Raw genomic sequence first — 23,494 nt, 5'->3', positions numbered from 1 at the left:
CAGTCCTCTCTGGTGTTGGATAATAAAGTAGCTGGGCATGATGGTTCTCCTTTAACTGGTTTGTGTACACAAGAGTGGGAACTTCGTGCATGCCGCTAGTTACTGCTGAGAGGTCTATGGTCAAATGGAATACCTACTCCTGTGCCCTGCACCCTTCATTTGGTCTTAATCTGATTGATATGGCAATCCCTGCTAGCATCAATACCCCCAGCTCTGCCCATTCTTTTTTTTACTAATTTACCACACTGCTGCTGCTGCCGCCAATTTTTTCTCCTTCAACTAATTTATCCCATCCATTTATTACTGTCTATTTCTAAAAAGACACATGCAAACACACACACATGCATGCACGCGCACACACACACACACACACACACACACACACACACACACACACACACACACACACACACACACACACACACACACACACACACACACACACACACACACACACACACTCTCTCACTATAAACACACACACACACACACACACACACTCTCTCACTATAAACACACACCTCGCACACAACACACATAATCCTCAGACATTTCTAGTTTTGTCGTTTTTCTTTTTCATATGTTTTCCTCCTCCTTCCTCCTTGAATTCACTTTTTTTTAAGTATTTTGTTTATCCCTTGATATTCCTGCAGTGGGCTGGCAACCCAGTCGGGAGATTAGTAGGGTCAATATAATGGACAAATGAATGACTGCCCATTGAAATGACTACCTGCTTCCCATTTTGTCTGCCACCGCCGTCCCGCACCTCCAGGTAATCCCTGCCCCTAAGCTTCTACCAATCCTCCGTCACGTCTCACCTGTTGCTCCTCCTTCTCCAGGTGAACGTGACCAGGGAAGACCAGGCCAACGGGGAGCCCGTCTACCTGCGGACCCAGGGGAAGGGGGACTGGTTCGGGGAGAAGGCCCTCCAGGGGTAAGAGTCCTCCATTTTTTCTATAATTTTTTGGACAAGAGCAGACAGAGAACCGCAGAGAAAAAGTGTTGAGTCTGAACAATCAGAAAAGGTGAGACGAGGTGGAACGAAAGTTGAAGCCACAAAGACTCATTGTCCTGATTACTCCTCAACTGCTGGAAGGACGCAGCGCCATCTTGTGGCCAAGCTGAAACAGTATAGAATGGCAACATATGGCTTGCGTTACTTATTCAAAGTAATTTTCAGTATACAATAAGTGGTGAAAGAGTTGACAGTAACCTACCTGTGATTAAATTAAAGGTTCTTAATGTAGCATTAGATTAAATACAAATTAATGTACATCAAAGGGGGCTTTATACAGAATTCAAATTGTCATTTATTTAAAAAGGGAATCAACAGTGAGGGTAGAAACCCTTTTTACACCCAGCCCCACTACATTGTGACAGCGCAAATAATTATGTTTGCTGGTTCTGACTCTTAAACATAGAGCGGTAGACTGGCGCTTATCAGGCGCTCAGGCGCTTATTAAAGTGAATCTTTTAAACAGCTATTCATACAAGTGTGTAGAACATCTCATCCATGTACCCTTGAGTGGCCCCATCTCCTCCTGCCTCTTATGCTGAAAGTGTGGGTATTGTAGTTTGTCACAAGCAGCAATTCTATTCAAATACACCTTTTGATGGTCACCCCTGTTGTCTCTGGATCTAAATATAGCAGCAGGACCAGGACGGTCAATGCAAGGCTTTTTGATCACCGCGGCTTCCCCTGCATCCTCATTAGGAGTTAAGTGAGAGTGGCCTCGCGGAACTCAAAAGGGTCTCCTGAAAGGGACCTTGTACATGAAGATGCCGGGGGCTTTGATCTGTGTCCTCCCTGTGTGTATACAGTGTAAATCAAAGTCAGCAGTGGTGCCGCCATCATCCTTTGCTTTTTAAGGTGTGCAGGATGCTGGACGTTTATTCTGCGTCGTGTGTCTGTAAATGGGTTGCATTGGATTTTGTGTAAACAATTGCGCGTGAGTGTGCGTGTGTGTGTGTGTGTGTGTGTGTGTGTGTGTGTGTGTGTGTGTGTGTGTATGAGCCTATTTTTGTGTGTATGGTATACAAATACTTGTGTGTTTGTTTGCATGTATGTATGTATGTATGTTTGTATGTATGCATGTATGTATGTATGTATGAATTAATTAATTAATTAATTAATTAATTAATGTGCGTGCGTGGGGTTTATGATTATTTGTGTGTCTGTATGTATGTGTGTGTGTGTGGAACAGTCTCAGGGGTATTGTGTTGCATGTATGTCTGGCATGGACATACTAAGCATACAGTACATTTATCATTAAACTAATAGAGATCCTCTTTCCTGTTGCATGATGATGAGACCTATCAGATTTATGGTTGCTATTTATGTCTGTGGTGCAGATAGTGTATGTAGTATTTGTTTTGTGTGCAAGTAGTGCGTGTTGTGTGTGTATGTTTGCATGCGCGTTACAATTTGTGGTAAGGCTTCAGCAACTACTCTACTTACAACAATGCATGTATGTTTGTCTTTCGTTTGTGCGTGCTTGTCTGTATAAACATGTGTACAGTGAACATGTTTATTCAGCATGCACATTATACATTCATGAGCGTGTGTGTGTGCACGTGCATCCGCCTGCATCCGACGGAAGTCGTAGGTAACCCTGACGAGGGAGGAGTCCCCTTCCCAGATGGCTAATGAATGAGCCGTTTAGCACAGCCGATCATGTGACTCGTCAAAGCCCTCCAGGATCAATGAGACCACCCCAGTCAGTCGGGGGCTCCACAGCTGGTACACGGAGCGCAGATCAGGAGAACAGGTGGTGTGACAGACACCGCTGTCTAACACACAGCTCTCTCTGCTCTCTATTAACCGCTGATTCATGGTGACACAACCACTGTTGGAGTATCTGTTAGTGCCTGGTACGTGTGTTAAGAGTCTTGAGCTGTGACATGTGGTTATTTTATGCTGTGGCGAGGAATGACAGAGCATACGACAATGAATTATTTTAGGTTTTGACATGTTTTCACATGTTCTGACGTTTATGTCATGATGGCATGTGGTGGCGGGAATGCTGGCTTTTTGGCTTTTTGTGTCATCATTATTTTATAGTACATATATTTAACCTTGGAAAACCTGTTGAGGGAAAAAACCCTCCTTTGCAATGGTGCCGAGGGTACAGTGAAGGTTAATGTTGTGTTATGGTTATGTTATGTCATGTAAGCGTTCAGCGTTTTTGAGTTTATAGAAAAATACTACGTCATCATATTATGCAATGCTATGGCTGAGGATAGCATGCAAAACTTCTTTACAATTAACACTACTTTTTTTTTTAAAGATTATGTATGCAACTGTTTGAAGGAGGGGACTCCTTATGCCTGTTGAACTATAAACTACAGACTTCCAACACAAGTGTCATTAAATCTCAGACAGCATAGATTCAAATAAACACAGTGTACATTACACAAACATTAAAAAAAAAAAAAGCAACGTGTTGACCTGGAACGAAGATGATATCGGGTCTGCTGAGCCACAACCTTTTCTAGTTTATCAAAACAATATCTAAACAATGGCTATATTTAGCGAGAACCCTGGAATTGAAATATCTTCATATCGGCTTTCTATATCTGGTTAATGCTCTTAATTCCTAACCCAAATAAACAAACATGTAGCCTGGAGACCCAACATGCTGTGAACCGGCAGTTGCAATTGTATCCTGCTGGCTGTTGACAAGTAACACTATGCAAGTCGGACGGCCACTGGCACATACCTAATCTCACACCGTCCAACGACAGATAGGCCTTCTGATAAAACTGTGCCAATCACACTATGTGCAATCGCTGGCCTCCATTAAAATCTCTATCGAGTGAAAACAAGCATAACAACGGCAGTGATGTTAGATTACAACAAGGGCAGAATGTCTTCCCCGAAGCTGTTCCATTTCACTGTTCCTTTATCCTCTCTGCTCTTTCCCCCTCGTCTCACTTCATCCCTCCTCTCTAGGTTTCTCCTCTGTCACTGATGCTTTCTCTTTAAACCTTGTTGTTCCCCCAGCAGCTGTGACCTTTTTCACTTACACACACACACACAGTGCAAGAGACAGAGAGTGAGAGTTAGTGAGAGAGAGAGGATAGACAACAAGGGTGTGCGTGTGTGTGTTTGTTCGGATGGGTCTATTTCTGTGTGTGTGTTGCTTGTGTGTGTATGTGCAGGTGTGTGTTTGTTTGTGTGTGTGTGTGTGTGTGTGTGTGTGTGTGTGTGTGTGTGTGTGTGTGTGTGTGTGTGTGTGTGTGTGTGTGTGTGTGTGTGTGTGTCTGAATCCCCATATGTATCTGACTGCATGCGGGCGTGTGTGTGTGTGTGTGTGTGTGTGTGTGTGTGTGTGTGTGTGTGTGTGTGTGTGTGTGTGTGTGTGTGTGTGTGTGTGTGTGTGTGTGTGTGTGTGTGTGTGTGTGTGTGTGTGTGTGTGGAACAGGAGAGGCAGTTCAGAAAGCACAAGACGGGATTGTCACCTCGATCCAAAAGAGTTACGTTGCTATGTGTCTGAGTCCGGTCAGACAGACAGACAGAGAGACAGAGAACAGTCCTCAATTTTCCACCCTCCTAGCTTCTCTGAATCAAGTTGCCGTCCTTTTTTACACACATCTACTCCATCTTTGTCTCTCTTCTACATCGATCATTGGTTGGATGTAATACTTCTTCACAGGATGAGCTTTTGGCCGGGAAAGATCGGAATACCAAGCGAAGCCACGATTTATCACCTCAAACTCAATCTTCTTCTTGGAAATGATGGAATATGAACCTTATGAGACTTTATATTTTGAACTAGTAGTGGCTAATCTATAGCGGTATAATCGTCCTATTTCGAGCGGTAAGAGAAGCAGTAGTTCAGACAGGGTTTTTGTTGACGGATCGCTGTGTGGGAATCGTCTCCTCTCCATAGTTCAGAATAGCTTTCAGGAGAGATTCTGTTGGATTAGCAATGGACTCTTGGATTACGGATTCGGAAGACTCGTGTGATTGGGGGGACTCGTCTGAAGAATCAGCGCTAGATTCGGAGACTGATGGCCCCGATTTGGCCCCTAGCAAAGAGTATGGCTGTTATTCTGTGCTCTGTTTGAAGCGAGTTAGAAAGCACAATGTAATTCAGGAAAAAAAGACTTAAAATCATTTTGGAACAAAAATTATTCATTCTAAAAAATCATTTTGAAAATAGTCGACGCTGCCAACCTTCGGTTCCCAACTTTTCCACCTTTTGTATGTTGCATCGGTTTCCATTATTATTTAAATGCAACGTTATTGGTGGTCGATTGAATTGAAATATGATTGACATCACTTGTCTCGTCTTTTTGTCCAGTGTTTTTCCACTGTGTCTGATCACGGTGTCTTATGTGTGTCTTGTTTCCAGAGAGGACATTCGGACGGCCAATGTCATCGCAGCTGAGACCGTCACCTGTCTGGTCATCGACAGAGAGTGAGTATCAAGTGTTAGGGCTTGTACACGGTGACTGTGCTCCTGAGACGGCCACCGCCGTCTCAGGAGCACAGCAATGTTAGTGATTATGATGGAAGTTATGGTGTTATGGTCCTTTATTAATTAATAGTAAAATGCTTCGTCATCATGGGGCAACATTGTTGTGTTTGAAACTGCCACGGTCCTCATGCAAGAAAATATCCAGAATTATCCTATGGCACTAACATTTTAGCTTAAAGCGGTAATATCGAAGGTTACGTTTCTTATTATAGCGACACCTTTGGGGATAAGCAATCATTTTTCCCTTAGATAAAAACAGTGACCCAACCGACATCCAGTTTGTTACATGCATCATACTGCAAATGAATGGATCTAACAAAAATACACGAATAACAAAATGTTCTATAGTCATGTGAGAATTAGCTTGTGAGATATGGCCCATAAACTTTTAACTGGGTCGTTACCAAAAAGTCAAGTAGCTAATTTCCTTGTATGCACGTTGTAAATTTAGAGACGGAACAGAGAGAGAACGAAAGAGAGAGGTAGAGGGGGAGGGAGAGAGAGGTAGAGGGAGAGAGAGAAAGAGAGACAGAGACAGAGACAGAGACAGAGACAGAGACAGAGACAGAGAGAGGGAGAGAGAGAGAGAGAGAGAGAGAGAGAGAGAGAGAGAGAGAGAGAGAGAGAGAGAGAGAGAGAGAAAAGACAAAGACAAAAAGTGATTGAGATGGGAGTGAGATGGATAAACCAAGAGAGGATAGAGAAAGACAGGCTGACAGATAGACAGACAGATAGAGATAGAGAGATGGAGGGGGAGAGATTTAGCGAGAAAGACATAGAGAGAGAAAGAGACAGAGAAGACAGAGGGATAGACAAAGACCGATAGAATGAGATGGAGAGAGTGAGCAAAATTCAGAGAAAAACCAACAGACAGACAGACAGACAGACAGACAGACAGACAGAGAGAGAGAGAGAGAGAGAGAGAGAGAGAGAGACAGATTAGAGGGAGGGGAAAGCGGAGGAGATGGTATCAGGTTGGCCTCCCTCTGGAACCCAAGGTCCAGGACAAACACACACGCTGCACACACACACACACACACACACACACACACACACACACACACACACACACACACACACACACACACACACACAGACACAGACACAGACACACACACACACACACACACACACACACACACACACACACACACACACATACAGTGCAGTCAACTGAATGATTGGATCATTGGTAAGACATAGCGGTTAGTTTGACCTTGTGGATGTGTGGATATGTGAGGATGTGGTAGCGCTAGTAGCGGCTACAATTTAGCCCTTGCAGTGGCCACGTGTTAGCCCTGCATGTTAGCCCTACCAGCACTGATGTGTTAGCCCTAGCAGTGGCCACGTGTTAGCCCTGCATGTTAGCCCTACCAGCACTGATGTGTTAGCCCTAGCAGTGGCCACGTGTTAGCCCTGCATGTTAGCCCTACCAGCACTGATGTGTTAGCCCTAGCAGTGGCCACGTGTTAGCCCTGCATGTTAGCCCTACCAGCACTGATGTGTTAGCCCTAGCAGTGGCCATGTGTTAGCCCTTGCAGAAGTCATGTATAAGCCCCAGCAACGGATACCTTTTAGACCTAGCAGTGGCGAAGAGTTAGCCTTAGCACCAGCTACATGTTAGCACTAGCAACGGCACTACTGTGGGACGGATGCCACCTCCCTCACACTATCGGCGTGTGAGAATACACATGAACTGGTCCAGATGTAGGCCTTGTATGTACTTGTCTGAACCGCGACAGATATAGAAAGATGGAGAGTTAGTGAGGAAAGGTGAGAGAAGATAAAGATAGAGTGTGAGACGTACACTATGTAGTCTAGGAACCCGAGTGGCAGCGTGGCCAAAACAAACATTGTGACACTTGTGGGACAATGCAACCGCATAACACAGTGTAGACAGATCCAAGGGGATAACAGGGGGGATTAGGTTGCAGGTGTGTGTGTGTGTGTGTGTGTGTGTGGGGGGGGGGGGGCACATACATTATGATCCCATCAGGGAGTCAATGGCATCTGTATCGCTTCATCGCTATTACCCCCCCCACACACACACACACACACACACACACACACACACACATGAAGCCAGAGTTGGTACTCCAGTGTTTCCCCACTACACACCTCACAGATCACACAGGCTCCCGGTGGGAGAGATGTTTGGGACTCCATCTGGTTGCTGCTGGGTGTGTACTCAGTGAGCGCGTGAGAAGGAAGCAGAGAGAAGCAGCTTGTTGAGATCAAAGTCCCTGCATTGCTCTGGTAGCTGACTCCTGACAGAACTCCAGCTGCATTCATTGAGGCATTATGTATATATTTTTGCACGGATGGTAAGGCGAAGGGAACCTTTCACAAGTAGACGTGGTTTATGCGCCATATTTATGCATCGGCATGTATTCACTCAACAGATGTCCTTCCATGTCTCGATTGAACCGTGGGCGGCATTCACACATGCTCTCAGTAAACGTGGACACAAACCATATGCTTGTTTCTAACTGCTCAACTGTCACGGCATGGGTGGGGAATTTCAAGCATATTGTATTCAGAGGCTGGAAAGTCTAGTGTTTAGAGGGTTTGACAATTGCATTGGGCGGTAAACACACATACAGCACATACTCAGAAGTACTCAACATCTCAAAGCCTTTTGTGAGCCAGGGCCTTCTTACTGGGAGATGGAGATGTCCTTATGTTCTAGGGTCCTTGAGCGACGCACTTCAGCTGCGGTCCAATGTGGTCGGTTGTCCGGCGTGTAAAAAAAAGAAGCCGTAGTTGTTCCTCTGTAGTGCTTCTTCATGTGACCGTAGGTTGTGTTGATTATGTATGATTGTGTGCAGTGTGATTGTATTTCTTGTGTGTTAATGTATTTGTGCCACTCACCGCTCTGTGTTGCAGTTCCTTCAAACATCTCATCGGGGGTCTCGAGGACGTGTCCTGTAAAGGACTGGAGGACGCAGACGCTAAAGCCAGGTACGTCTTCCACCGGCCCCCCACTTCCCCGGTCCCCTTGTCTACTAGTCCCCTAGTCTACTAGTCCCCTTGTCTACTAGTCCCCTAGTCTACTAGTCCCCTAGTCTACTCGTCCCATAGTCACATGCTCACACCTTTTGTGTGAACAGGTGACTTTCCTAAACTATCTACTAATAATATTCATTCACGTTTAAATGCTAAATTATATTCGAGCTAGTCTAAGTGTATAATATTAGTTTAAATTACTTGTATTGTAAAATAAATATTTGTCTCTTTCCACTCTACAAATAAATAAACCCATTAGTTCTGGGTTTTGATCCCAAATGTCTGCAGTCTACTACTAACTCCTACCAGCTCCTAAATGAAATTGAGGCACTTTGGACTAAATGGCTAAATCCAGAATAGTTTTAATTATCATTGGAATCCTAAGTGATGTAGAAGTCTAAAGTCTGTTCCCTAACACATCCTTGAACGACCTCCCGTCTGAGTTAGAACCTCAGACGATGACCTCTGGGTGTATCTGCCATGGAATTAATATGCAGTCCGTCTGCCGTCGCCATGGAAACAAGAGTAACACCATAGTAGCAGGCCCAGGACACCCTTATCGCGTCGCTACCACACAAGCACCTTGGGCCTTGTCTGGTGTGTGTGTGTGTGTGTGTGTGTGTGTGTGTGTGTGTGTGTGTGTGTGTGTGTGTGTGTGTGTGTGTGTGTGTGTGTGTGTGTGTGTGTGTGTGTGTGCATGCGTGGGGGGTGCTACCATTTGTGCCCATGTGTGTTTCTACTCAGGGTGAGTTCAAAGTGGAAGAGGACAGAGGGGATGGAGGTAAAGAAAGAGAACAGGTGGGGAAAGGGAAAGAGAGGTGCAACAAAAGGACCAGGAAAGCCGACCACTAGACCAGACAATTTACAGTTCCTCCCCCGCTGGCATTTCCACTCAGATCTTTCGTTTTTCGGATGCCTCCTTTTGTGAGGATTCAGACAAACAGACGGTCATATCTGTGGGCAGGAAGCAATGCTCACACCTAGGCATGCAATAGAGGCCAGAGTGGCTGTTAGCTAGGATTGCTCTCCCTTTGATTCAACCTCTTGGTTGGGCAAGAGAGAGAAATACTAAGAGAGAGAGCGAAAGACAGAGCGAGAGAGCGAGAGAAATCAGCCCAGTCCTTTTTTGTTCCGGTAATGGGATCAGGTTTCCTTTTAAGTCTAAATTATATTCCTGTGTAGAAAATTGGGTCACTCTACACCGATGTCTTCATTCATGGTTCTGCTTCATTGATTTATGATCAACAAAAAGTTGAAAAAGTCACTTATTCAGTGACGCCTGGCCATCTTTGTAACGTGAAGTGTGTCGTAAAAGATATGAGCACCTTCTCAACTAGGAAACTACAGTGTAGACCCTTTAGATAAGGAGATTACATTTATGCTGTTATGCTGCATGTAGATTCATAATTTCTAGAATTATTTTTCCTCCTTCTGGGGGTGAATTGTATGTGCATGCTGATACTTCTACATGTCGTTATCATCCACAGCTGAGTATCAGTTATGTTTTGTTACAACCTTAAGACAGAAACAATTTACACAATTATTATTAATTAATATAAATTAATCAAAAATAAATCCCAATTATTTGTGTACATGCTTTGAATCTTCTCAGCCTCCCTTGTTAACGGTGTAAGATAAAACTTCCAACCGTCGTTATGTGTAAATGTGAAAAACACTCATTGAATCCCATAGCATTTGTGACACATGTTTCTATAAGCCCCAAGCTACTGTGTGTGTGTGTGTGTGTGTGTGTGTGTGTGTGTGTGTGTGTGTGTGTGTGTGTGTGTGTGTGTGTGTGTGTGTGTGTGTGTGTGTGTGTGTGTGTGTGTGTGTGTGTGTGTGGGGGTGTTCTGCTCCATGAGAAGATGATGGAGTGATCACCCTAATTGCAATGATAATACAAATAAAAAAGCTCTGCACTATAGACATTAAAAAAACAATATTGGCCTACACAGGAAGTAGAGGCAATAAAAAAAGGCACCAGGGTTAGATTTATGCTCCAAATAGTCAGTTGTGTGAGTGTTGCCGCGAGCCAATGGGAGCCCATTATGGGAAACAGGAAATATGTCTTCTGAGGTATTCTACATTTACTGTTAATGTACTCGCCCCCTCCCCTCAGAATCGGCTAGCGGTTCACATGGGGATAACATCATTGTTTCTGCTATGACCTCATCCTTGCTGATAACATGAGATGATCACATCACCACGGCCCACACTCGATAGCTTGAGCTGAATCCGGGCTCTGTCATCTCTGAAATATAAGACTGAAAAAAATGTGCGTTTGATTAATTTGAAGATAGCCATTGTCAGTCAAATATGTGACTGAGAGCTAGGAATCTAGGCTATTCATTAGATAGTTGATCAGATATGGGCTGCAGATGGGCATACATTTACATTTAATACACCATTTAATGTATTTTTTTAAGGCGAAATTTCAAAGTTCTCAGTTACAAAGTGTTTTAGGAGAGACATGCTGAATAAATACATCATGTTTTCAAATCGTTTGAATAATCGTGTTTTCAACATTGACCAAAATAATCATGATTAAGATTTTTTCCATAATCGAGCAGCCCTACCTGGTAGTATGCGATGGCTACATTTGAAGTCCACAAAAGTTTAGCTACATTTTCATACTGCACTCTTCATTATAGAAATGGGAGTAAAAACATCTAGAATACAAACTCATTTTGAATTCTTCCTCCTATTTAATAAACTCATTTTTAATTTCATTGAAATTGAGTCATAATATTGTTTTAACTCATGGTGCCTTAATTATATTTCATGAAGCAAGCCCACCACCTAGTGGTCACAGTTGGTATCTATTTTATTTGGATAATTTATTGGATATTCAGAATGTATTGCTAATGCAAATGATTGCTAATTATTCTTAGGGTTTCATGGGATTTCAAAGCAAGGTTTAGCAACCTATCATATCGGCAAACCCTTCGGATGAAAATGTGCCAAACCTTAACCAGCGAACCCTAAACATAGAATCTGAATTGCAATTTACATATTATATAGATGTTGCAGACTACAAGGATCAGGAGGAGCAGGTGATCCTATTCAAGCATGTGCATATGAGGCACAAGTCCCCCTCCATACAGCTCTCATCATCGCAGACTTAGCACCATGAAAGTCACCACAGTGTCGGTAATTCATGGGGGGGTGGGGCCTTCTCTGGCTCTCAGAGCAGTCCACTCCGCAGCACCCCTGGGAGGGGGGAGTCGAGGCTGGCGTCCTGCCGGGAGACAGAGAGACGGGATATTAAAGCAACAGCTGTGTGTGTGTGTGTGTGTGTGTGTGTGTGTGTGTGTGTGTGTGTGTGTGTGTGTGTGTGTGTGTGTGTGTGTGTGTGAGTTTTAAATGACAGGGGTCAGTGATCTTCCTCTGAAATATTCAATCCAAAAACAACATTATTAATTTATCTCATCCGAGGATAGTACTAAAAAATGCATCTTCCATAAACAACGGCAAAAAGGTCTCAATACCTTGACAAACAACCCTAATGGACTCTCAAGGAACCCTCTACAGAATATATTTCGATTTGAACAGAGTCACCACCACCACCCCACCACCACCACCACCCCACCACCACCACCACCCCCACCACCACCACCACCACCACCAGCACCACCACCACCACCACCACCCCACCACCACCACCACCCCACCACCACCACCACCAGCACCACCACCACCCCACCACCACCACCACCACCACCACCACACCTACACCCACCACCACCCCCACCACCACCACCACCACCCCACCACCACCACCACCACCACCAGCACCACCACACCTACACCCACCACCACCACCACCACCACCACCACCCCACCACCACCACCACCACCACCAGCACCACCACCACCCCACCACCCCACCACCACCACCACCACCACCAGCACCACCACCCCACCTACACCCACCACCACCACCACCACCACCACCACCACCCCACCTACACCCACCACCCCACCACCCCACCACCAGCACCACCACCCCACCTACACCCACCACCACCAATCACCACCACCCCACCTACACCACCACCAGCCCCTCTGACGGTCACGGTGAGGCTCCCCTGTCAGCTCCCACTTCCCCGTAAGGCTACACCAGGACATGTGGGGCCAGACAGCCAGAGGAGGGAGTCACTGCTCTGTTCTTTTGTGACCCTGCATGGCGCTGTCCCCCTAGTGGTGGGGGGGGGGGGGGGGGCGGCAGAGGGGGTTCGTATGTCCCTTTTAAACCTTCTAATCTGTGGAGAAAGAGCCAGTGATACCCATCCTTGATGAGGTCATAGGACAAGAGGACAGGAGAGGCAGCTCGCAATAGGAGATGGGTTACCCACACCACACACACACACACACACACACACACACACACACACACACACACACACACACACACAACAAACAACAAACAACATCTCTCTCTCTATGCCGGGTTGTTCGGTGATCTGAAATGCCCTGCCGTGCGCGTGCGTGCGTGTGTGTGTGTGCATGTGTTTGTGTGTTTGTGTGTGTCTACTGTAAACACAGTGGAACCGAGCACCACCTGTTTCCACCTGCGATGAAGTGTCCTTGAATGAGGACAATTAGTCTGTGGGCACATTGGCTGTCCCGCCGGTGGATATTCTGAGACAGGCGCACCTGCTACGTTTAAGCCTGTTAGTTTCTCAGAAGAATACTGCCATCCATCCATTGGAAGAAGTGCGAAATATACAAATTATATAAAAATTACAGGAATATTTACATAAATACATGATCTTGACCTATGGGACAAATGTACTTTATGCGTACTAAAGAACACACGTATTCTAAAGTACACAAGTTTGTGGCTTAGGTCATTGGGTTGACTGGAAGGTTAAATAAAATGGCCTTATGGGGAGAAGGTACCGTGAACTAACCACCCCCTATTCCTCTCCTGTCATCACAGATACGAGGCAGAGAATGCTTTCTTCTTCAACCTCAACCTGGCCGACTTCAACATCATCGACACGCTGGGCGTCGGAGGCTTTGGTCGCGTGGAGCTGGTAAGAGCACCGCACACTAAGTAAATCAGCTGACTGAGAACAGGCCGGTCTAGTGGCGAGGGGGTTGGATCCCCATCCGAGAGGTACTGGGTCTGATCTGCTCTCAGTCCCTAGTCTACCTGTAATCTTTCAGAAACCTAAACCTAAACCCCGCCTGATCTCAATGACATGGATATAAGTAGCGTTTTAAAATAAATACACGTGTGTTATCACATCATCAACATAGGATGAGGTTCCCCATTTTAAACGGTGATGGAAGTAATTAAAAGCCGTCATTAGAGAGAGGGCTAATTTATAAGGGGTTATTTTATTATCATTTTATTTATTTATTTGTTATTTTTTGGCGCTGTGCAGGTTCAGCTGAAGAGTGACGAGAACAAGACATTTGCGATGAAGATCCTGAAGAAGCGACATATTGTTGATACCCGGCAACAGGAGCACATCCGCTCAGAGAAACTCATTATGCAAGAGGCCCACTCAGACTTCATTGTGAGGTACACCCTGGAAATCAAATAATGTAATCAAACCTCCCGTTCAACCTGCTTCCCTGCATATCTTTGCTGTCCTGCCTGTAAGGGCTGCAAGCCTTTTTGTTTAATAAGAGAGCAGGAAGGATCTCTACCACCCCGTATTTTCATCTTCCCTCTCTGATGCACAACTCTTCTTAGAGAAGCATCGCCGATGCCATGTTATCTGCTTTAAGTCGACATTTATATCAAAATGTATCGGTGAGAAAAGTGGACATTTGTTTTAAAACAAACACAGTGACACAAATAATGAACTCTTTTTCATTTTGTTGAGAATTATGTTGTTGTTGTTGTTTGTGTTTTCAGGCTGTATAGAACATTTAAAGACAGCAAGTATCTTTACATGTTGATGGAGGCCTGCCTGGGAGGGGAGCTCTGGACCATTCTCAGAGACAGGTGACGGCTACTTTACTAAGAAATCACCTTAAAACATTCCCCCATCTTACCCACTAACGCCCCTCTGAAATGTGATATCATAACTGACTTATTAACTAACCTCAACCATCTCCAAGTAATATACACTGGATGAGCCATGTCTCAACTACACAACAAATACATAGATTGAACTTTATTCATCCCCCAGGAAATGACAGTACTGGGCCTTTGCTCAACATCCAGTCGAATTAATATGCAGATATTCCTCTATTGTTAGCAATATGTCTTCTACTCACTATAGTAGGAATACGCCTCCTCCGTCCACGCCTCCTCACACCCCCTTGCCCCTTGTCTCCCCTATAGGGGCTCATTCGAGGACTCCACCACCAGGTTCTACACGGCGTGTGTGGTGGAGGCCTTCGCCTATCTGCATTCCAAAGGCATCATTTATAGAGACCTGAAACCCGAGAACCTCATCCTGGACCACCGGGGCTACGCCAAGCTGGTGAGACACAAGAGAACCAACCGGATCCAATGGATGGATGATGGAGGAATGGATGATGAATGAATGGATGGATGGATTGATGGCTGGATGGATGGATGAATGGATAGATAGATAGATAGATGGATGGATAGATGGATGAATTAATTATGGACAATGAATGGATGGGATGGATGAGTACTGGACGTTAAATCTTTCAAGATGTGTGTTCTCTTTTTTTTTTTTTCGTTTTGCTTACATCTAGATAACCTCATCCGTGCATGTTTTTTGTGCCGGCAGGTGGATTTCGGGTTTGCCAAGAAGATCGGCTTTGGGAAGAAGACGTGGACCTTCTGCGGAACGCCGGAATACGTGGCGCCAGAGATCATCCTGAACAAAGGTCACGACATCTCAGCCGACTACTGGTCCCTGGGAATCCTCATGTTCGAACTGCTCACCGGCAGGTAGGACTATGCACCGGACTATGCACTCTCCCCTAGGGTCCTATTGGTGGAGATCGGACCATTAAAGTTAGGCACTTTTTATTAACTTTCTCTTTCTGATTCTTAAAGCCGCCCTTCATTCTGTCTAGTTTTTATTTATATACTTTTTTATCCTAACTCCATTTGGATTATATGCTCTGCATGTTTTCAGCCTCACTTAGAAATTGCTTTGAATAAAAGTTGAACAAGATATTCCTTTGATGGGTGTTGATGTGACGGAGCATCATTGTTCAAATCCCTTCATGTCTTCTTTCAGCCCTCCATTCTCTGGCCCTGATCCAATGAAGACTTACAACATCATCCTGAGAGGCATCGACATGATCGAATTTCCAAAGAAGATTACCAAAAACGCAGGCAACTTAATCAAAAAACTATGCAGGTATGAAACTCCAGGCGGCACTCACTCCTCATTTGAATTTGTCACAGTGATATAAAGCGCTGGCAGGATGTCAACCCCTCACTCTGGTTCTATGTACTCTTTCTGTCCACGCCGCAGAGATAATCCTTCGGAGAGGCTGGGAAACTTGAAGAACGGCGTTAAAGACATCCAAAAGCACAAGTAAGCCCGGCAGAAAACTGCAAAACCAAATCCCTCCTAACTGGCTTAACGCCCCCCCCCCCCCCCCCCCTAACCCGGTCTGTCATCTTGTTGTGCTTTTTGTCTACCCCTCAGATGGTTTGAAGGCTTTAACTGGGAGGGTCTGAAGAAAGGAACGCTGACACCTCCAATCATCCCCAATGTAAGACACAATGGAACCACAGACGCCCGCTTCTTTCAACAGGATAATCATGGGCCTGTCCTTATAAGGACACCATCCAGATTTATTATTCATCAAGTTGCACTATTCTATGAATGGTTGCAACCATGGGTGAATGGATGAATGGACGCATAGATGGGTGAATGCATTAAATAATAATCTAATGAGTGTATGGATGATGATGGATGGACGAAAGAATCAGATAATAATCGAATGAGTGTCTGGATGAATCGACGGATTGATGAATGAATGGATAAGTTGACCAATGAATGAATGAATGGATGCACAGAAGGTTCGATGGTTTGATGGATGAATTAGGGGGGCCGTATAGATGAATGAATCCCAAATCAACCGACGAGCGCCTCTGTCCCTCTCCCTCCGCCAGGTGACGTCGGCCGTGGACACCAGTAACTTCGACAGCTTCCCCGAGGACAACGAGGACCCCCCGCCTGACGACAACTCCGGCTGGGACGGCGACTTTTAGACACCAAACACAAAACCGCCTTTCCCTCAAAACAGAAACACTGAAGGAACCGCGGCTCGGAGGCCATCTTCAGGACGTAGCTGCTGAGCTGTGTAGAGAAACGAACCCGGGAGGAAGCAGAGACGGACCGCCCAGCCTTGGAGTCACCAGGATGCCTTCCCTACACTGTGGTGCAGGAGGACTGAGGGACTACTGTAGCACCTCTTCAGTGTTCCCCTCGCAGGGCGGACAACGTGCAGGGACACACGCACACACACACACACACAAATTTGCTTACATACATACACACACGCGCCCATACAAAGATACACACGGCCAGATACTCAAAGGGACGCACACACACATGTCGACTTACACGCACACACACATGCATACAGACTCACACAGACTTAAAGTTAGTAAATTAAAGACTCAAGGGTTGTCCTATTTTAAAAGGAAATCGGTTTGTTTTGATGGGAATGAATGAATGTGTTATAGTCCATCTATTCTGAATATTGGTCTATGGAAGTCACTGTTGCTGATGCGTCATAATGTTAAGGCGGTGGGGATCATAAGGCTGATGCTGGTGGGGATGATCAGATAGTGTCTGAGGTTTTCTTCACGGTCATGACAACAGCTCTCCGAGTCTCCACATATCAAGCTGGTCTCTCGCGTTGCGGACATGCCGTCACCAGCTGGACATCTGCGATGTCGCCTACCGTTTGGGGGGGGGGGGGGGGGGGCTGTAAAAAATGTGGGTCCGACAGGTCACACATAAACACACACACACACGTATTAAGTGCTCAAGACCAACTTGAATGTTATCAATTGTTTTGTTTTGGATGGGGGAGGGGGGAGGGGGGAGGGGGGAGGTCGCTATTCACAAACATCCACAAACATCAGAGATTTCAATGAGTGTTCAAGAAGTTAGATTCTCACACAGTTGAATTCATTCTTCGCCGAATAAAGAAATATATCACTGTACATATAGACTTTCCTTGAAAAGCACAAACACCGCTATGTGTTTGACAATGAGACCTATTACTCTTCCAAGTGCCCTGCTTCTAATCTAATCCATTCAGAGTGTCGTCTAGCCCTTAGGTTTGCTCACCAATCGGGAGAAAGTCAACAATGCTGTGACTTAACTTTTTACTTCTTTTACGCATCAGGGATCAGACCAATTCAAACGGAACGTTTTCTTTCTCCTCGAGCTAATTCCAACCGGCCACTGATGAACGACAGATATGCCTCAGATCAAAATGCCTTGACATGTTCCCAGTTATTCACTAATTTTGTTTACAAAACATCCAAATGCCTGTTTGACACGCAACCAAACAATCAAACAACATGCTCTGTGTTTCGGTTTTTATATATATAGTGTGACCCAACTTTTAACAACGTTTCAATGTCTGGTGCTGTTATTGTTTGGACAAAGAAAAGGTCAGCTAGGAAGAATTTGATGTTTGATGGCATATAATAATAATAATAATAATAATAATAATAATAATAATAATAATAATAATAATAATGATAACTGTTTGTTTTTGGGTCAGAAAACTATGTTTTGGTTGAATTGAAAATAATTGTCTGTTTTTGAAGTAAATGGGTATTATCTTTGGTGATACATCTCAAGGTTTTCAGATCCGCTCTACATTTCTTCTCATCCAGTCAACATCTATGGTTCTAATGGCAACAAGCAAATTTTGGTTATTTAAACCCATCTGACATGATCATCACATGGGTTCTTCAATCCCTCCAGTGTACTCTATTTATAAACATTGTTTAAAGAATTATCAGAAGGACGAGTGTAATGGCATTAAAACAAATGCTATGTTTCTGGGGGGGTTTCAACTCTCAACCCATGTTCCTCATCCTAATGAGTTTCTTTCCTTTCACATTGTGTCTGATATCATAACCAGAGCATAAGAGTAGAACAATGCAAGTGCCTTAAGTCAATGGCATACGAAACTGAATACGACCACGTCCACCGTTCCAATGCTGCATGAACAAATATACACCTCAACAAAAAATGTGTCTCTTAGATGCCTGCTTCCGACCCTTTGTTATATCAAATAAATACATTAATCACAATAGACAGAGCATTTCTAGTCATTAAATGGCTTCTCATTAAAGTGTCTATGAAAAAGATCTGAATTCATTGTGGCTTTCTTCACTAATTGCTAAGTAAATAACATGTTGCGACACTATACTTATTTAGGAATATGTCTTCGTCTTCATAAAACTAACATATAGAACGTGTTATTTCACATGTTTTTTTTGTTGAACTATGCAGTCAAATAAATAGTAACCGGTGCAGTCCACCCGTATCTGGTTGACATCAACGAATGAAAAATTAAGGGATTTATTTTGGCCACTTGAGGACGCTCAAGGTACACGTTATAAACGAAATAGATGGGTCTGAATTTGTGCTTGAGTTTGTGCGTGCCTGTGTTTTATTAAGGCTGCCACCGATATTTAACTGGGGATTGTATGTGTGGGTTCTCAGGATGTAATGGTCAACGACTCCCATGTATTGGAAAACACATCATATTCGCTGTTGACGTGACGGGGGGAAATGGGCCAGGCGGCGGCCGTCACAACAAGGTGACAACTCTGAGAGATCAAAGAAGATCAAAGTGCATCAAAGACGCGCACCTTATACCAACACTGACATTTAGTAAAGTGTAGATAAAAGCTTTACTTCAAACGCCACGCTATCAGTTTCGATCGTGCAAACTGCCACGGAGTGTTTGTCAGGTGTCCCACGGGCCCCTCACACGTAGACTACAAACAAACGCGGCCAGCAGATGACGTCCGCGTGCCAATTTGTCCCACTCCAAAATGTGTCCAGATTTTACGCACGGCGACCTTCGCTTTTTCTTTATGGTGAACGGTCATACATGAGCATTTATATTAGTCTTGGCTTGTCAAATTAATCCATTCCATGATGAACGATCGATCTTAATAAATACAAAAACATAATTTCTATTTAGTGTTTTATGGGACTCTAAATATGCTCACCGACCCAAAACAAGATGAAGCCAGCATATTGTTAAAATTCTTACAATTGCAATTAGTTCCAACATTATTAGTAGTTGCTGTTGAATACGCCACTTGTGGAGTTGAAAGTCCCTTTGGGGGCCCGGGAAAAAGGAGTCCAGGCAGCCAAAACACACAGTTGTCTTTTATCTTGATGTGCCACTCAACCCTGAAAGGCCTCTCCGCGGAAGGCCATTAATTCGGTCAACTTTTCACACTCCTTAATGGTGTGCATATCTTACATTGATGTCCGCCGCTGGTGTAATCAAGCCCACGGAGGAGGGGGCGGGGGGTAATTGCCCCCCTCGACGCAATCAGAAGGATCAAATAAAGTAGTTAATCGACGGAAAGTTACTTCAATCACTGTCCTTCTGACTTCAGAGCCCCGGAAGCCCTTTGGATATCTGAGTGTTAAAGGATCTGAGTGAGCAAGTTAGCCAATCTACATTTTTTTCAGGATTGCTGTTGTACTGCTGTGCACTGTATAGGCCTACATTTGAAAAGACGACAATATATAGAAGTTGATAGATTGACAAATGTGCCATCCAGTCGAATTGAGAGGTACATTTAAAGATTGTGTCTGGTGTATTGACCACCCGAAATCATTACCCGTCTTAATGTAGACCTAGATGGCACATATAACAGAAACGAAAGTATATGAAAAAAAACACATAACCCTTTGTTTAGTTAGGCTAATTGGTGTGTTGTTGTGATGAAATAAAAATAAAATGCCAAGTTTAAAAATAGACGGGCCACACATATAATAAATAGAATAGTCTAATAGAGTAGGCCTATATGAGTAGCCTGTACTTCTTGATGTAATTATAAGTTGGCCTCAGGATTCATTGCAATGACTAAAACAACACGAAGGCATTATGGTGCTTTCATTAGGCCTCTCGAGAATGTTTTCACAAATCTCATACTTGCTTGGCATATTTATAGCCTTCATGGTCCAGCCCAGAGTTGGCAGGTACAAAATAAATAAATAAATAAATAAATAACCGTTTCCTTACAGTAGGCTATTGGGAGTTTTTTTCTCCCCGTCTCTGAAATTCCATCCCTCTTCCTTTGTTGTGCACAACAAGGGGCGGGAGACCATCAGGTCCCGCGTGTATAAAGAGATCACCCTGCGCCGTGCGTCAGGAGACCTCCAAGCGGCGCGCGTAATTTAGAGCCTGCAGACTTCGCCCCTCCACGCCTGGACCTAGTGACGGTGAATGTGACTGGAAGTCCACTGTGGTGTTTTTTGGGGTTCGTGGATTTTTTGTGGTTCAAAAAGGGTTTTATTTTTCCCCGAAACACCGTTTATTTGAATCGTAGCTATGTCTAAGGGAGGTACCTTAAAGTTTTTGTCGGCGTGTCGCGTTATGGCTTTGTACCTCACGCTCTTTGGATACTTTGGGAATGTATATTCTGGGACGGTTTTGGTGAACTCCAATAACGCGATCAAAAACCTGCCCGGCGGAGGGGCCAAACCCTCGGACGCGGTCAGTCCGAGTCCTGGCACCTCTCTTTCTGAAAGCATTGTGCAGAAAGCACCCGTGGAAACGTTACAGGTAATTCAGTCATCCCGTATTTTATTTATTTTGTTGAGTGCTTGCGGGATAGGCTACTTTGCGCGGTTATGACTCAAGTATTTTAATAGACATGCTGTTCGTATACAGTGAATCGAGTTAACTTTTATTTGTTTGTTTAATCATCACAGCCGGGAGCGTGCACAGAGGATGACGAGTGCGGAGCAGATGAGTTCTGCAACGACGTCCGCGGTGCGTGCCTGCCCTGCCGAAAGAGCCGCAAGCGGTGCGGGCGCGACTCCATGTGTTGTGCTGGAAACCGCTGTAGCAACGGTGAGCAACGGCTGTCACAGCGCTCCCAGAACACAAACCCTTGCATTATACGATACAACAGACAGCATGGCATGATTGCGTTTATGCTTTTTTGATTGATTGATGTAGCACACATTTGACAAGGCAAATGTTGATTTGGTCCAATTGATTAATTATTTCCCCGTTTCTTCCCTTTCTTAGGAGTTTGTCAGGCCAACGACGTGTTGGACCCCCTCACGGAGAGTGTTTCGCGCAGACACAACAGCACCATGGAGCACCATGCCAAGAGACCCCCCCCTGCCAACGGTGGTCCGAACCAGTCTGTTAAAGGTAAGAATGCTAGACCCCGTCCTGGGGAGCTGATCAGATAGATGTTTTCAAAAGCAGACAATCTGTTACTGGATGAGCAAAAATCTCTCTCTCTCTCTCTCTCTCTCTCTCTCTCTCTCTCTCTCTCTCTCTCTCTCTCTCTCTCTCTCTCTCTCTCTCTCTCTCTCTCTCTCTCTCTCTCTCTCTCTCTCTCTCTCTCTCTCTCTCTCTCTCTCTCTCTCCAACGAGGATGAAGCCCGTTTTTCAAACCAATAGCCTAACCTCCCCTCTCCCTCACCCCCCTCTCCGCCCCCCCCCCCCAGGTCAGGAGGGAGACACGTGCCTGAGGTCGTCCGACTGCTCCGAGGGCTTCTGCTGCGCGCGCCACTTCTGGTCGCGCATCTGCAAGCCGGTGCTGAGCGAGGGCCAGGTGTGCACGCGCCACCGCAGGAAGGGCGCCCACGGCCTGGAGCTCTTCCAGCGCTGCGACTGCGGAGATGGGATGGCCTGCCGGCCTGAGCGGGGTGGCGGGGGTGGGGCCGCCGAGAGGGAGCACGTGGCCCCCCCGGCGCCGGCGGCGGGGGCCGGCCGCACCGGCGCCCGGAACCTACACACCTGCCAGAGACGCTGATGCTGATGCTGACACACACACACACACACACACACACATACGGCCATGTATATTTAAACAGTTAAGACCTGTGCAGGTAGCCATAGAGCGTACGTACGCACACACACAGACACACACAAACAGACACACACACACACTCACGCACACACTCACAGCCCGGAACCTACACACCTGCCAGAGACGCTGACACTCAAACACACACACACACACTCATGTAAATTTAAACAGCACTGACACACACAGGTACCCGCAGCACATACACACACACACACACACCAACACACACACACATAGCCTGGAACCTACCCACCTGCCAGAGATGCTGACAAGCACACACACATGTATATTATGTGTGCGTGTGCATGCACACTCACACAGATGGGAACACACACGCATAGCACACATGCACTCACATATATTTAAAAAGCTGACGCATGTACTTAACACGCGCGCACACACACACACACACACACACACACACACACACACACACACACAGTAATATTCAAACAGCACAGACTCTGATGTGCAGACACACACGGGACACACCCATGGAGCCCAGAAGACACTGACGCTTCCAAAGAAAACATGCTTACATCCACCCGAGATGCCTGCGCCCACAAACACACACACACACACACACAAACACACACACACACACATTTAACAGACACTCAAAAACTCTTACATCCACCAGAGATGCCTACACACACACATTTAAGCGACATCGGACACCCCAGAACAATCCTTCCTGGGCCAACTTGCTGACACAAGCACCCACGGCCTACACCCAGCACCCTGGGAGGACGGACACTGCACGCCTGCGAAAGGCGATACACCCGGAGGGAAACGAGCCGATCCGGTTCCCCCAAACCAACGGATAACGGCGTCTGAAGTCGGAAGTCGGAAGGCGGCGGTGTCGGAAGCGAAAAGGAGAGTGACATTTCAGCGGTCTCGGGGAAGACGAGACTGATGCGGATGTCATCGGAAATGGCGAAGCCGTTTTTTCTGTTTCTTTTTTTACGGAACTAAATGCCTCGAATGTCACAGTAAA

The 23,494-nt window shown here is 45.4% G+C and overlaps 2 protein-coding genes across 4 annotated transcripts in view; both read left to right on the top strand.

Moving 5' to 3' along the window:
- LOC132472798 (cGMP-dependent protein kinase 1) overlaps positions 1 to 18,781 on the top strand; it is a 74,750-nt gene extending 55,969 nt beyond the window's left edge. For 2 of the 3 annotated variants that reach the window (XM_060072578.1, XM_060072577.1), the window contains exons 7-18: positions 840 to 934; positions 5,358 to 5,423; positions 8,370 to 8,444; positions 13,432 to 13,528; positions 13,883 to 14,022; positions 14,362 to 14,451; positions 14,794 to 14,935; positions 15,212 to 15,375; positions 15,671 to 15,793; positions 15,911 to 15,973; positions 16,088 to 16,154; positions 16,558 to 18,781. In XM_060072578.1, the coding sequence (XP_059928561.1) occupies positions 840 to 934; positions 5,358 to 5,423; positions 8,370 to 8,444; positions 13,432 to 13,528; positions 13,883 to 14,022; positions 14,362 to 14,451; positions 14,794 to 14,935; positions 15,212 to 15,375; positions 15,671 to 15,793; positions 15,911 to 15,973; positions 16,088 to 16,154; positions 16,558 to 16,656 (1,221 nt within the window). In that variant the 3' untranslated portion in view covers positions 16,657 to 18,781. Of the gene's footprint in view, positions 1 to 839; positions 935 to 4,277; positions 5,042 to 5,357; positions 5,424 to 8,369; positions 8,445 to 13,431; positions 13,529 to 13,882; positions 14,023 to 14,361; positions 14,452 to 14,793; positions 14,936 to 15,211; positions 15,376 to 15,670; positions 15,794 to 15,910; positions 15,974 to 16,087; positions 16,155 to 16,557 lie in introns of those variants that run through there. The other variant, XM_060072579.1, reaches the window with a different exon arrangement.
- Positions 18,782 to 20,801: 2,020 nt separating this feature from the next.
- Positions 20,802 to 23,488, top strand: LOC132472805 (dickkopf-related protein 1-like). The gene is made up of 4 exons (XM_060072588.1): positions 20,802 to 21,230; positions 21,380 to 21,521; positions 21,702 to 21,830; positions 22,133 to 23,488. The coding sequence occupies exons 1-4, from the start codon at positions 20,997 to 20,999 to the stop codon at positions 22,438 to 22,440; spliced, it is 813 nt and encodes a 270-aa protein (XP_059928571.1). The 5' UTR covers positions 20,802 to 20,996; the 3' UTR covers positions 22,441 to 23,488.
- The last annotated feature ends 6 nt before the right edge of the window (positions 23,489 to 23,494 follow it).

The sequence above is a fragment of the Gadus macrocephalus genome, chromosome 15 (genome assembly GCF_031168955.1).
Source record: "Gadus macrocephalus chromosome 15, ASM3116895v1".
In the NCBI taxonomy this organism is placed as follows: domain Eukaryota; kingdom Metazoa; phylum Chordata; class Actinopteri; order Gadiformes; family Gadidae; genus Gadus; species Gadus macrocephalus.
Note: the sequence above shows the minus strand (reverse complement) of the source record. Positions and strands in the feature narration are given on the sequence as shown.